General features: G+C 41.3%; 1 protein-coding gene and 1 long non-coding RNA gene across 2 annotated transcripts in view; both read left to right on the plus strand.

The window, feature by feature from the left end:
• The first annotated feature begins 265 nt into the window (after nt 1–265).
• LOC135083522 (uncharacterized) lies at nt 266–1603 on the plus strand. The gene is made up of 3 exons (XR_010259631.1): nt 266–348; nt 936–1041; nt 1538–1603. It is a non-coding gene; the product is annotated as an uncharacterized LOC135083522 (long non-coding RNA).
• A 1724-nt stretch (nt 1604–3327) lies between these two features.
• The window catches only part of LOC135083222 (rho guanine nucleotide exchange factor 18), a 40892-nt gene continuing 29121 nt past the window's right edge, over nt 3328–15098 (plus strand). Inside the window, exons 1-10 of the mRNA XM_063977959.1 lie at nt 3328–3337; nt 3435–3627; nt 5406–5472; nt 5797–5902; nt 6076–6149; nt 6289–6374; nt 11118–11177; nt 11979–12119; nt 12509–12605; nt 12919–13132. Coding sequence (XP_063834029.1) covers nt 3328–3337; nt 3435–3627; nt 5406–5472; nt 5797–5902; nt 6076–6149; nt 6289–6374; nt 11118–11177; nt 11979–12119; nt 12509–12605; nt 12919–13132 — 1048 coding nt within the window. The remainder of the gene's footprint in view (nt 3338–3434; nt 3628–5405; nt 5473–5796; nt 5903–6075; nt 6150–6288; nt 6375–11117; nt 11178–11978; nt 12120–12508; nt 12606–12918; nt 13133–15098) is intronic.

Below are 15098 nucleotides of genomic sequence, written 5' to 3' on the forward strand. Positions count from 1 at the left end.
TAGGGAACGAAACATCAAACGAGTCGCAGCAATGGCGCATCAGAAGTAAGTGCTGCTTGATTGTGAGCCTTGATGCTATCGCAATAGGGACTGAAATATCAGTCGAGTCGCAGTAATGGTTCATCGGAAGGTAGTGCTGCTTGATTATGAGCCTTGTGGGTATTGCAATAGGGACTGAAATATCAGTCGAGTCGCAGCAATGGGGCATCGGAAGGTAGTGCTGCTTGATTATGAGCTTTGTGGCTTTAGAGATAAGGGTCGATGTCAATGGGGCCTGTGGGAGCGCCGCGACGAAGGTCGCAGGAGTTCCTGGGCGGCGCTCGAGCCCACTGCACACAGGCAGCGGAAGTAAGTGCTGCTTGATTATGAGCCTTGTGGCTATCGTAATAGGGACCGAAATATCAGGCGAGTCGCAGCAATGTGGCATCGGTGCTGCTTGATTATGAGCCTTGTGGCTTTAGAGATAAGGGTCAATATTCGCTGGAGTTCCTGGGCGGCGCTCGAGCCCACCGCGCACAGGCAGCGGAAGTAAGTGCTGCTGGATTATGAGCCTTGTGGCTATCGTAATAGGGACTGAAATATCAGACGAGTTGCAGCAATAGGGCATCAGAAGGTAGTACTACTTGATTATGAGCCTTGATGCTATCGCAATAGGGACCGATTGTCAGGCGAGTTGCAGCAATGGGGCATCGGAAGGTAGTGCTGCTTGATTATGAGCCTTGTGGCTATTGAAATATGGATCGATTTCTAAGCAGCAGCCCTATCAGTCCTGTCCTAGACGGTCTTAGATTCTTAAATGAACCGGTCGTAACTGACTGGTTGGAAAACCTATCAGATATTTTAAATATTTATTAAGACTGATAAGAATAACTCGAAGATTACCCTTAGGGCTTACCCCAAAAACCTTAAAAATTGAACATGTTCTACATTTTCAGCACACTGAATGGGCACAGCGCGTCGCTTTCCTCCATGGAATCGGAGGGGGAAGTCCCGAGGCCCGTGCGACACTCCACACACTCGCTCAACGATAATGATCTCGCGGTTAGTATAGTGAACTATAGTGATTATCTATGTAAATCGTGATTAAGAGGTTGGCTATTATGCACAGAGATCATGGGTTTGATCCCTGATCGAAATCTGTTTGGGTTATTCTTCATCATCATCATGGCCTTCCCCAGTGATATCCACATAGCTGTGTGGTAGCGGCGTGCATCTTGAGCCTTCCTGCTCCCTTTAAGAAGTCGGTCGGTCGGCCTATGTTCAGCAGTGGACGTCCTGTGGCTGAAATGATGATGATGAGGGTTACTATCGTTTATTGACATTTAATTATCTTCAATTTCTTTAATGATTGTACACACGACGGCACACCAAGCCAAACACTGTGGCATCTTATGTTGTCCTAATTGGTTCTCTTTTGCAACAAAAATGTCCAGTTTGATGTGCTCGCGACTGTACTTAGTACATTTCACAAACGAGTAAAGATAATTCGTTGTCTGGCAAGTCCGGTCCCCACGCTATATCAGTGTATTCTACACAGAAGGACTTCGAGAAGGTGACAGCCGCGCTTAGGGCGGGCGGAGTGGCCGCGGCGCCGCCGCATCCCGCGGCGGAGGGCGGGCGGCTGGCGGCGCGCCTGCCGCTGCAGAAGTCCGTCTCCACGCCCAGCATCGTGGCCGCCGTGCAGCCGCCGCAGCCGCAGCCGCCCATCGCCATGTGAGTGCCGCACACTACACTACACTACACTACACTACACTACACCCGGCCAGCATCGTGGCCGCCGTGCAGCCGCCGCAGCCGCAGCCGCCCATCGCCATGTGAGTGCCGCACACTACACTACACTACACTACACTACACTACACCCGGCCAGCATCGTGGCCGCCGTGCAGCCGCCGCAGCCGCAGCCGCCCATCGCCACGTGAGTGCCGCACACTACACTACACTACACTACACTACACCCCGCCAGCATCGTGGCCGCCGTGCAGCCGCCGCAGCCGCAGCCGCCCATCGCCATGTGAGTGCCGCACACTACACTACACTACACTACACCCGGCCAGCATCGTGGCCGCCGTGCAGCCGCCGCAGCCACCCATCGCCATGTGAGTGCCGCACACTACACCCGGCCGCAGCACACTACACTACACCCGCCGCACACTAAACAACAACCCGCCACTATACTACAGGCAATCACACTAAACTACAATCAACTGTAGCCTGCAATACACTACAATATGCTATACTACACTCGATTGCATTATAATGCAGCCATCAAAAATACACTCGATTAAACTACGTTACATAGCCACTCCCTACATTACTCAGCCATTCAACTCATTCTCAGCATTAGTCAGCCACACTACATTCAGACGGAGTATTACTTTCAGTAACACTACGCTGAAGTGAGTTACACTACAATCGGCCACCTTACACGACTTCTTGCCATACTACAATCGGCCTTATACAATTAAATACGCTACACTATAATACCGATTTTGTCCTCAGACAGCTTACAAATGTACATCTCAAGAGCTTTATATGAGTCATTGAATGACCGCTATGTATCGGTCGTCATTATTATTAACGCAATAAACGACTTTTAACATAGATTATGTTCCAATATAGCACTGCGATCACTTTTCAGTGCACTCACTATATCGTAGTGCTATATTGGAACATACCCATTATGAAAAGACATAAAAATACCTATATTTAAATATTTTACTTTATATTGAACTGTTATTTTGACGAACACTAAGCTAGTTTAATTAGAAACTTATTATTCAAGTTTAAATGTGCATGAAGTTTTTTATGATAATGTGCATGTCCAGAGTCAGTGTTTTGTTTTTATTGCACTATTTGCTTTGCTACAATTATGTACACTGAACACCGGTTACGACCGGACCGTTGTTTTTTAATTTGCACTAATGAGTGGAACTATCGTGTTTGTAATTAGGTTACAAAATAAAATAGGTTTTAATGCATTGTGTAAATAAACTTACCTACCGGTAATCTAATGAGTAAATAACATCTACAGTTCAAATTTGACAGAACTTTAACTAAAAAATGTACTTAGTAAAAACTGTCACCAGACACGTTTATAGAAATTACACTTTTCATCTGTCAGTAAGTAATACCTAAGCTTCTACTTTTGTTTTCAAGAAAAGCTAGACTAATGCCCGTTTTCACCATCAGTCCCTAATTTTTAAGTGACTCCTATGGTAACACATAACAAGAATTTAGGTTTTCATAGGGGTCACTTAAAAATTAGGGATTAATGGTGAAAACGGGTATAAGCAAGGCCTTAGCTCATTTCTCGGTATCAAAACAGTTATGCCTGAGAGTAAAATAAAAACAGATTACCGGTACGTTTACTTATTAGATCGATAAATCTGTCACTTTTAACTTTCCGTAACAAAAAAGTTCATAGTCCGATTTAGCAAAAACCACGATAGTTCGACTCGTATTGTACGTCCCGCTCGGTGTTAGCTTGTCCGGCGCGGGTGCGAGCGAGACGGAGAGTGACGAGGACGCGTCGGCGGCGACAGTAGGCGCCACGCCCCAACTACCCGGACGACGGAATAACGCCCACCAAGAACACTTGGGCTTGCATCGCCTGGCGTTCTTAGAACAGTGAGTAAATTGCCCCCCTTATTACAAAAAGTTAAACACTATCTAGCGCTTAACTCAGTGCTTGAGGTATGGGAGCGACACGGAAGCTAAAATGTTTAATAAAATATATAGAACTACCTATCCATAAATTCAAATTACAGGTTAAGAAAATCCTCATGAAAAAAGGATACTACAAAACGATTATTTAAATGACAAGAGTGCCTGGACTTTACCTGCCTAGCTCGCACTTATTACGTGTCATGTAAGCTATAAACTACTGTATTGGATTGAAAAAGAGTCTGACAAAGGTGACTGAGTTTCTTCCGCCACTTCTCAGCACCAGCCCACATGTTGTCCCGAAGTGGTGGTAGGGCAAGCTATATTTGGGACGTATACAGTGTGAGTCACGTTAAAGTGTACATATGAAAATAGATTTAAATGTTGTGATAGGGATAGAGACATGCGATTTTTGGTTTTACAAAGGTAATACGATAGAGAATAATACAAAACAATGAAAACCACCTGTTATAGGGGCATTTTTTGGAAAAAATTATCAAATAACCAAAAAATCACGAATTTTTAAGCAGATTTTTTTCAAAAAGTATATTTTTGTATTATTTGTTGGCATTTTTTGTGTATTTTATGTATTTTTTTAGTATCGCCTGTTATTTAGCTTAGTTTAAAAGTTATTACGTTTTCTTTACAATAAGCAATTGGAAGAAAAAAAATTCTATAAAAAAATTAAAAAAAATCTCAAATAATTTTTGACCTCTTTTTTGTCGATAAAAATAGGTCTAGTTTCATCTATTTTCATATGTACACTTTAACGTGACTCACACTGTATAAGTGCCCTGGAAAGGGCCTATGTACTGAACAAACTGTTTCATTTCATTTCAAAGGGTGTTTTTGGGATGTCAAATGTCAGCGAGACTTCAAATGTGCTTCAGATTTGTATGCTCTGTCACGTCATAATATGTCAATGTCACCCCTCTCGTGTCGCTCCCTTCCCTCAGGCACTGACTGAGTTAAGCGCTAGAACTATAGCAATCAAATTGACATTTAGTATGAAAATGTCATTTTAAACCAGTTTTCTTCCCGGGTTTAACTTTTTTGTAATAAGGGCATGTGCGTTTTTAATTTGTATAGGACGGTGATTGGTCGAACGAGTAGGATCTCCGAGGAAGTGATTGGTGCTAAATATGTAAATGGATTCTTTGTCTGGTTAATATGAATTATTTTCTTGACACATCTGGGTTATTCATAAACCTTAACTTATATTAAAAAAATGATGTGGGTTCTGTGGGTTATTCTTATTTCTTAAAATACAACATTTCTTAATAATTTTAATTTCAAAAATATACTTATTATTACTTTAGTTTTTTGTTTATAAAAATCGAGGGGCAGAGTTTCAATAGTAGGTTTTGCTAAAGGATCTTTCTATTCGTATTTCGTCACAAGTAAGTATACAATTAGTTTTCATAATTACAATGGTCATACAATAAATCAAAATGAATTGTCATGTCCTTAGAATTAACGGCACTAATTGATGTTTTAAATTTAAGCATGCTAACGCACACGGCTTTGCTTGTGTGTTTGTTTTATCACTTTTAAGACTTAGGTTTTTATTTTTGCTTTTAAATTATAATATTAAATATGCATGTGTTAAAAACTTTTTCATATCAGTTTGAAATAAAACAATTTTGTTCTAAACTTTTCACCCAACTTTGGCAAGTTGGCAACCCTGATTCATCGAGAATTTTAATAAATGTTTTCAATATTTTTGTGTATTTAATCGACAGAGCGGCCTACGACCATCATGCTGAGAAGCGACGGAAACGTGGCAGTCTTTTCTTCAGGAAGAAAAAGGTAAATAGTGCCATGTAACATATTTAAAAAAAAGACAATGATTTTTCAATTTGTCTAAAATTTTTGTTTTAAATTAAAGCTAGAGCTCCGTTTAGAATGAATTATATCCTTTTAGCGAACGTTACTTTAATTTCGAAGATTCTTCATTTGCGTCGTAATCAAGTTGTAAAAAAGTTGACTCTTTTATTCTGGAGGCCCAGGGTTCAATTCTCAGATGAAACGGGAAAGAAAAAACTCACTGTGATAGTGGTTCCCTTTTTGGTTAGCAGTCAGGCTTAAATTACTCTAAATTTTTATAATTCTACTTAATGCCGTTTCTTTCAGGACAAATCCCGTAAAGCGTCTCACGCTTGGCTCGCGGCCGGCAGCGGAGGAGACTGCGACTGGTGTGGACGCGCCCTTACTGACAAACCATCGCTTTACTGCGAAAGTGAGTACGCTAAATTAGACCTTATCTGCAAGACAATAGAATGACTTGTTGAATGAGCTGATCATTTAGATCTGTACCTTATTTTTCACTCAAAAACTACACCAACTGCAATATACAAAAGATGAATAATTGGTTGTCTTCAACATTAAGATGGTTTTCGTTTGTTGTTACAGATTGTACCATGACAGTGCATCAAAACGTATGCAAAGACTACATTGTAGAATGCAATAAACCAAAAACATCAAAGGTTTGTACAGATTTATACAAAATCGTCCTTATGGCTTCGCGATAAGGATAAAATTGGACTATACGTAAATTATGTGTAAGATTTGAGGAAATTTGAGCTTTATATTGTTGTAAATAAAATCCAATGTACTTGATTTCAGACGTCTGTCGGAAAATCGTTAAGTGCGAACAGTGGCAAAAGCAGTAAACGGAGCTCTGTTTCTGGCCAGTCTCAAAACTCTAATAGGTAAGTACTTTTGCCAGAATTTGCTTTTAAAATTAAAAAGAAAACTAAATACGAAATTCAAATGTCATGATTAAATTAAAAGTAATAAAACTGGCAGTGAATAAATTATGTAGAGAAAAAGTTTGAATATATTTTGTATGGCATATATTTTGCTGCTTTATTTTTTCATTGTTGCAACATATGGCAAAGGAACAACGAGTGATTCCATAGACAATGCCGTTTTACGCTGATGCATTTTGGATTTGTTTTGCGTGCAGATTGTGCGAGATTTTATGTATTTTGCGAAGACAAATTAAAAACTGAAACGTTTGAAATGTTTTAGGTACTTTTAGGTGTAAAATAAAGTTCAGTGTCAGGTTATTTGTTATGATTTAATTATAAGAAGATACACAAGTATGTGACACTGTAATTTAATCTTTTTACACTTGTTTCCTTACACTGTGTTTATAATATGCTTTGTATCATTGCTAGTCTTCACTTGGTTTATCTGTTTTGTTTCATTTTGTTATTTATTTCGTTGTTTTCTGAACGCTATTGTATAGCTTCGTTTGTTTCCAGTAAGCTATATTTTGGTTTGATGTTTTTTTTTTATTTGGTTCGGTGAAAAAATGTCTTCTTATAAAGGAAATCATTGGGTTTGTTAATATTGAGAGTTCGAGGTGACATTTCGGCTAAGTAAGTTAATAATTAAAGATTAAAAACTTTAAAAAAGTTTGATTGACGTCACGCGAGAGTGCACTGACCTTTCCGAATGCCGCCTCGAGCCGTGTACCCGCGTCACGTGACCGCACAGGCGACGAATGCCACGCACACATATGAACATGTGTTGTTGCATACGCACACAGCAAGAAGCAGTCGGGGTGCTATTCGCCGTGGCGCCGCGTCGCGACCAAGCTCGGCGTGCAGTAAGTTGCGCGAATGCTGCGATATACCGCTGCCTCTTTCTTACTCTATCATCACACATACATTCACCGTCATCGTTCTGTCTCGCTCTCTCTGTCACCGACGCGGTCTCCTGGTCACTCGGTTAGGTTAGGATTTTTTTGTAATTTTGGTTGGTAGGTTTTGTTGTTATGTTTTGTGAGTTTTTTTTTCGTCAAATTGTTACGGAGGTTTTGTTTGTGAAATAAAAAAGTTTTATTTATCGATCTTGATAAAAATAGCTAATATACGTCACAATAAGGCCTGGTTCAGACGCGTGATAACTTCGCTATTTCTGGGTAATTCTCATTGCCCAGACGATAACCGTGTAATTACGGTGATGTAAAATGTACGAGAAGTGCCCAAAAGTCGCGCGATTATCGCTGTGTCTGCACCAGGCCTAGAGGATCTGCTTACAGCAGTTTTGCCTAACTCATTCACATGGATCTTTTTATTTTTAAAACACCTACATCCTTCAACATTCAACTCAAAATGACTCATGAATTCTTTTATCAAGTAAATATTTCACAAACAAACGGCACCCTCCCAACCCGCGGCGCCAGACCATCCACATCCAGAGTCTTCTAGTTCACCATCGAGCCTTACTTGTGTATCTTTCTGTCTGAGGTAGTTTGGACTTCGAGCGAGTACACAGGTCGACGGTATGTGACGTGGCGAAATCTTATACAATGGGAATGCTGGTCAAAGTTGTGGAATGGGATTGGAAATCACGGAGCTGTTGTATTCTTCGAAAAAGATAGAAATAAATCAGTTTCAAGGCTGATCCATACATGAACACAGTTCCATGCAAGTCGAGAATCATCTTCATCAGGTCATTTAGTCTCCATTGCAGGAGCACGACCCTCTCTAATGTACCAGAGGCAAATGGAGGATTTGGTCTACACTCCCCACCCTGGCACGGGTTGGGGAGTCGAGAATAATAGTAATTAATTAATTAAAAACCATTATAAACATTGTTCCCACATTTTAAGTACACACATAAAAGAAGATTACAAATTACTTGTATTCTGTAATCGAATCAGAAATGATGGGAGTCTGTCAATAAACCAAAGAAACTGACATAGCCCGCAGAATTGCCTAACTAAGGCCCGTTTTCCACCAAAGCGGGGAGAAGATTTGGAGCGAATAACCAATCTGAATTCCTAACCGACGCTAAGCGGAGAGATGGTTTGTAAACAACGAAATCTGATTGGTTATTCAAATACTCGTACAGAAAGCCTCTCGTCTCCGCAATTCTGCATAGGTGGAAAGCCGGTCTTGCAGTGGGTATCAAAACAGGTAGATTACTTAAAAAATTGTTGCCAATCGCCCTTCCAATTAAATCAAATCTTTTTATTCAGTACTTATGCCCTTTCCAGGGAGCTTATACACGTCCCAAATGTAGCTTGCCCTACCACCACTACGGAACTATATGGGCTGGTGCTGAGAAGAAGTGGCGGAAGAAACTCAGTCATCTTTTTCAGCCTCTATTCCAATCCCATTAAGGTAGAATATTGTACAGATTTCGCTACACGTTGCATAGTTGAGTGTGTATTGGCCCTTCTTGAGAGATGTTGTCGTAGATCGTTGGTTTCAAATCAGTTATTATTTCGCTGATGATTTATTTTCGTCTGTTTTTGTACAGTTTTGTCTAGTTTAGTGATGGTGGCCAGTATGTTAAAAAGTAAAGAATAAATATAATGTACTTATTAAAAGTTTAAAGTTATTGTTTACTCAGCATACACAATGTACCATCGGCAACAGTGTTAACTATCCATTGCCTGTCATGTCGTCTCGTTCTATCGCAAAGAATCACCATTTGATGAGAGCGAGAGCAAAAACGGAAATGGGTAGTTAACCAGTGTGGCCGTGTGTACAATACACCTTGCAAAACCTCTAATTAAAATAATAATTATTAAATTAAATTATTATTTTAATAGTATGTCTAGCGCTTAACTGAGTCAGTGTCTGAGATATGGGAGCGACGCGTATTTCCCTTTCCGTGTTCAATTGGCGACGAAAATTAGCACGACTTTGTATTATTATCCAACTCGCCAAACCCGTGCCTAATTGGCGTCAACTGAACGCGATTTTAGCGATCAATAAAAGCTAACATAGGTTTTTACAAAACCGTGTGCATTTTAAGAGAACACGGTTTTAATTCGATTCGATTTAAAACAAACCCGTGCTGATTTCGCGCGTTCTATGAACATAGATGAAAACCAGCGTTCTGCAAAATAGTTATTTCAAAGTAATTTTTCTTTATTATTTTTAACGTGTCTACTGTATCCTTGTTCACATAGACAAAAACAATGGATCTGGACACTTGCTAGTCGTGTACTAGGTATGCACTTATTTTTAAGCAAATAAATGTCTTTTTTTAAATTGTATTATAATGTTTCGCTGAACTTCCATACATAACCAGTTTCATACACCCTTGCTGTATTCAGTTCAACTACACACTAATTTGTATAACATTACGTAGCGCCACGCATTACAAAGACAGTTGATGCGAACTGAACACAGGCAAGTTATTAATTCAGCTGTACACTGTTTTGTAAAACCTCTGTTAGGATTGCTTGATCGCAAAATCGCGTTCAGTTGACGCCAATTAAGCACGGGTTTTGGCGAGTTGGATAGTAATACAAAACCGTGCCGATTTTCGTCGCCAATTGAACACGGAAAGGGAAATACGCGGGAGCGACATGGGACCCATTTTTGTGACGGCAAATGTCGGCGAGACTTCAGATTTGTATGCTCTGTCACGTCATAAATTATGTCAGGAACACCCCTCCCGTGCTGCTCCCATACCTCAGCTCCCATACTCAGTTATGCGCTAGCCTATAATAATTTGAAGTAAATAACTCATGTTTTATTCTTAAAATTGGACAGATAATACTAAAGTGAAGAAACGCAAGTTATTCTTTTAATTTTTAGCTTACTAGGCTAGTCCATTTCTAAGTTAGACCATAACATCGACACAGTTAAGTATCTTGCGGCTTAGGCATCTGCCTAAATTACTCACTATTTATTTTATTTTAATCAAAATTATGCATGTCGTTTATTTCAAAAGTTACTGTGTATTATCGAGTACCGCTTCTTTTATTAATTTCAGGCTTCGCTGAATTTTTATTTTTGAAATGCTATCATGTAGGTTCTTCGATGGAATTTCACTTTTATTTCGACGGACTACGTCATAAATTGCTCTGTCTCCTAAATGATAGACTGACGATGTAAGACCTATCGTTTCATTGTATTCATTTGTTGTGTCGATTGAACTTGACCCTGTCTATTTTGATCTTGGTATTGATTTTACTACTTCCTATGGCTACACAGAATAGATTGATTTTTTTTAATAAGGTATTTTATATGCTTCATACCTTACCATAATTGTCCAAATGTCGGGAGGCATTATGTTATGTCGAGAAGAATAGAAAACAACGTTAAAGTGTCTTATTTTACTACTTATATTTGACAATCTCCTCCTTTTTTATAGTTGGTTAAAAAAAACCTTTATTAAGATTACAGTAAAACACGATTTTTCTCTATTTAGGGTTCCGTAGCCAAATGGCAAAAAACGGAACTCTTATATTTTTAACATAACCTAAAGTGTCTTAAATAGAGTGCCATAAGAAAGTAACGCGCGTGCAAGTCAGAAATCTAAGTATTAATGTCTATGCTTACTTACAAATAAGGGTTCTTTGTCAGGACGACGGAACCCTAAAAAGTAAGGAATAATTAACTAAATCAATCTATTCTGTACGGCCAGACATCAATACAGTCGCGAATTACGGATCATTAACGTGCCAATGTTTTTTCCAGCACAAGCCACACGTATAACGACGACAAAGACGGGTCAGACCACAAACACGATCAGAGCAAGTAAGTATGACCATAAATAAAGAAAAATAGTCATCAGTTCACTGCTAATACTGGATACTACTGCTGGATAAAGACTTCCTCGAAGGATTTCCATGATGACTGGTCCTGCGCTGCCACTACTTTTTCCTGTTCGTAGACGCCACTCTAGTGCCTGTCTACCCCTAAATTATGACCACCATTTTCTACATTAATATGCATAACTTTTATTTTCATTAAATTCTTCTGATCTGTCAAGCTGTAGATCTTGGCTATACAGGAGTTGCAGTGGTGAGAAAGACAGATGGGACTAGTCCTATTTAATAAGGGCTGTAGTTTTTATACTTAACAATGGGCCTAACTTACTCTACAGTGGCACCACCCTGGTAAATCAAATGCGATAGTCCTCCTACCATTTAAGTGCTTATCAGTTGGCGCCACTGTCTTAGCCACTAGCGAGTGACCGGAAAGCTAGTATTATAATAAACCATCACCAACTGGTGATGGTTTATTATTATAATACTAGCTTTCCGCCCGCGGCTTCGCCCGCATGGAATTTTGTCTGTCACAGAAAAACTTTATCGCGCACGTCCCTGTTTCAAAAACCGGGATAAAAACTATCCTATGTCCTTTCACGGGACTCAAACTATCTCTATGCCAAATTTCATCAAAATCGGTTTAGTGGTTTAGGCGTGAAAGCGAGACAAACAGACAGACAGACCGACAGACAGACAGACCGACAGACAGACAGACAGAGTTACTTTCGCATTTATAATATTAGTAGGTATAGATGATAGCCCTGATTGTTTCTTTGTTCCCATCTAGTGCATCAGATGACGCCGGCGTGACGGAGTGGCCTGAGGTGTACCTAACACCAGATCAACTGGGCGACGAAGCAACAGCACTGGGATTGGGCGCTTCTGAGCCTGACACCTGGGCGGCCGGCGCACCCAAGGGGCTGGCCAAGTGAGTGGAGCATTGTAACGTTTATTACATTGTGTTAGGGTTCAGAATAACTAACACCAGATCAGCTAGGCGACGAGGCAACGGCGCTGGGACTAGGCGCTTCCGAGCCTGACACCTGGGCGGCTGGTGCGCCTAAGGGGCTGGCCAAGTAAGTGGAGCTTTGTAACATTTATTTTAACGGGTTAAGGTTCAAAACTAACTGACACCAAAGCAGCTAGGCTACGGCGCTGGAACTGGGCTCTTCAAAACCTGACACCTGGGCGGCTGATGTGCCTAAGGGGCTGGCCAAATGAGTAGATCTTTATAGGCTTTATTGTAACGTGTTAAGGCTCAAGTATAACTTACGCCACAGCACATAGAGGTGCTTATATGCATTTTTTTTGTTACAGATCATTAGGAGAAAGGGAAACGAAACGTCAAGAACACATTTATGAATTAATACTGACTGAAAAACACCACTGTCTCACTATTAGGCTTATGCAAAAAGTAAGTACACACGGCCACACTGTTAACTATCCATTTCCGTTTTTGCTCTCGCTCTCATCAAATGGTGAATCTTTGCGTTAGACCGAGACGTCATGACCGGCAATGGGCAGTTAACACTTTTGCCGATAGTACATACATGTACAAAGAAGTGCAATGTCTTCCTAAAAATTTTTTTACAATAGGTGTTTTAAAGTACCTAGTCGTTTTGATTGAAACTCTGTTTTTTAACATCAATAATCAAATAAAAATACTGTCACTTTTATACTGTATTCTGTATGTATCTAATCTTATCTTATGATGATGTTTCTTCCAGATGTTCGTAGAAGGAATGCTCCGGTTCAGCGGCGTATCTAGTTCGCAAGTCGCGCGAATGTTTCCCCGGGTTGACGAGCTATGGGCTTTACACGCGGCGTTGCTTACGAGGCTACGAGCGAGGCAGAGGGCGGCACCGGCGGTGTCGTCTGTAGCTGACATACTAGCTGAGACGTTCGCACCGCCGGCGCATCAGAAACTAAAGGCGGCTTATGGTAAGTGTGGGCTACTAGGGTGTGATAATATGGGGTCCACTCATGGTTTAGTGATGAAGCTATGAGCGAAGCAGAGGGCAGCACCGGCGATGTCGTCTGTGGCTGACATAATATTAGCTGAGACGTTCGCACCGCCGGCGCATCAGAAACTAAAAACTGCTTATGGTAAGTGTCGTCTAGTAGAGTATGATAGTTTGGGGTCTACTCATGGTGTAGTGACGAAGATATGAGTGAGACAGAGGGCAGCACCGGCGGTGTCTTCTGTGGCTGACATATTAGCAGAGACATTCGCACCGCCGGCGCATCAGAAACTAAAGGCTGCTTATGGTGAGTGTGGTCACTAGGGTGTGATAGTTTGGGGTCTACTTATGGTGTAGTGACGAGGATATGAGTGAGACAGAGGGCAGCACCGGCGGTGTCGTCTGTGGCTGATATATTAGCTGAGACCTTCGCACCGCCGGCGCATCAGAAACTAAAGGCGGCTTATGGTAAGAGTGGTCACTAGGGTGTGATAATTTGAAGCCTATCATAGAGGTAGTTATGAAGCTACGAGTGAGACAGAGGGCGGCACCGGCGGTGTCTTCTGTGGCTGATATATTAGCTGAGACATTCGCACCGCCGGCGCATCAGAAACTAAAGGCGGCTTATGGTAAGTGTCGTCTAGTAGAGTATGATAATCTGGGGTCTACTCATGGTGTAGTGACGAGGATATGAGTGAGGCAGAGGGCAGCACCGGCGGTGTCGTCTGTGGCTGATATATTAGCAGAGACATTCGCACCGCCGGCGCACCAGAAACTAAAGACTGCTTATGGTAAGTGTGGTCACTATGGTGTGATAATTTGAAGCCTATCATAGAGGTAGTTATGAAGCTATGAGTGAGACAGAGGGCAGCATTGGCGGTGTCGTCTGTGGCTGATATATTAGCTGAGACCTTTGCGCCGCCGGCGCATCAGAAACTAAAGGCTGCTTATGGTAAGTGTGGTCACTAGGATGTGATAATTTGAAGCCTATCATAGAAGTAGTTATGAAGCTATGAGTGAGACAGAGGGCAGCACCGGCGGTGTCTTCTGTGGCTGATATATTAGCTGAGACGTTCGCACCGCCGGCGCATCAGAAACTAAAGGCTGCTTATGGTAAGTGTAGTCTACTAGAGTATGATAGTTTGGGGTCTACTCATGGTGTAGTGACGAGGATATGAGTGAGACAGAGGGCAGCACCGGCGGTGTCGTCTGTAGCTGATATAATTAGCTGAGACGAAGCTAAAGGCTGCTTATGGTAATTGTGGTCACTAAGGTGTGATAATTTGAAGCCTATCATAGAAGTAGTTATGAAGCTATGAGTGAGACAGAGGGCAGCACCGGCGGTGTCTTCTGTGGCTGATATATTAGCTGAGACGTTCGCACCGCCGGCGCATCAGAAACTAAAGGCTGCTTATGGTAAGTGTAGTCTACTAGAGTATGATAGTTTGGGGTCTACTCATGGTGTAGTGACGAGGATATGAGTGAGACAGAGGGCAGCACCGGCGGTGTCTTCTGTAGCCGACATATTGGCAGAGACTTAAATGTCTCCTCAAAGCTACGCTAAAACAAATGCAACATGGTCACAGCCTACTTTTATCCTTATGTTCTGCTGATGCAGGGGCTCCCAAACTTATTTTGTCTACTGCCTACTTTGAGAATAAATAATTTTTAGCGCACCCATTTTTCACCTAGTCGAGAGTCGAGAGCTCTGTCTGTGTCTAATGCCCGTTTTCACCATCAATCCCTAATTTTTAAGTGACCCATATGGTAACACGTAACAGGAATTTTGTTGTCATAGGCGTCGCTTAAAAATTAGGGATTGATGGTGAAAACGGGCATAAGAGTCCTTCTAGTAAATTAAATTAAAAATTCCTCCCAAGCCTCTACACAACGATTTTTTTTCTGGGTCTCTTACCTCCCACCTTTAGGCCTGCAGCGCCTACAAG

Source organism: Ostrinia nubilalis, chromosome 23, assembly GCF_963855985.1.
Source record: "Ostrinia nubilalis chromosome 23, ilOstNubi1.1, whole genome shotgun sequence".
Taxonomy (NCBI): domain Eukaryota; kingdom Metazoa; phylum Arthropoda; class Insecta; order Lepidoptera; family Crambidae; genus Ostrinia; species Ostrinia nubilalis.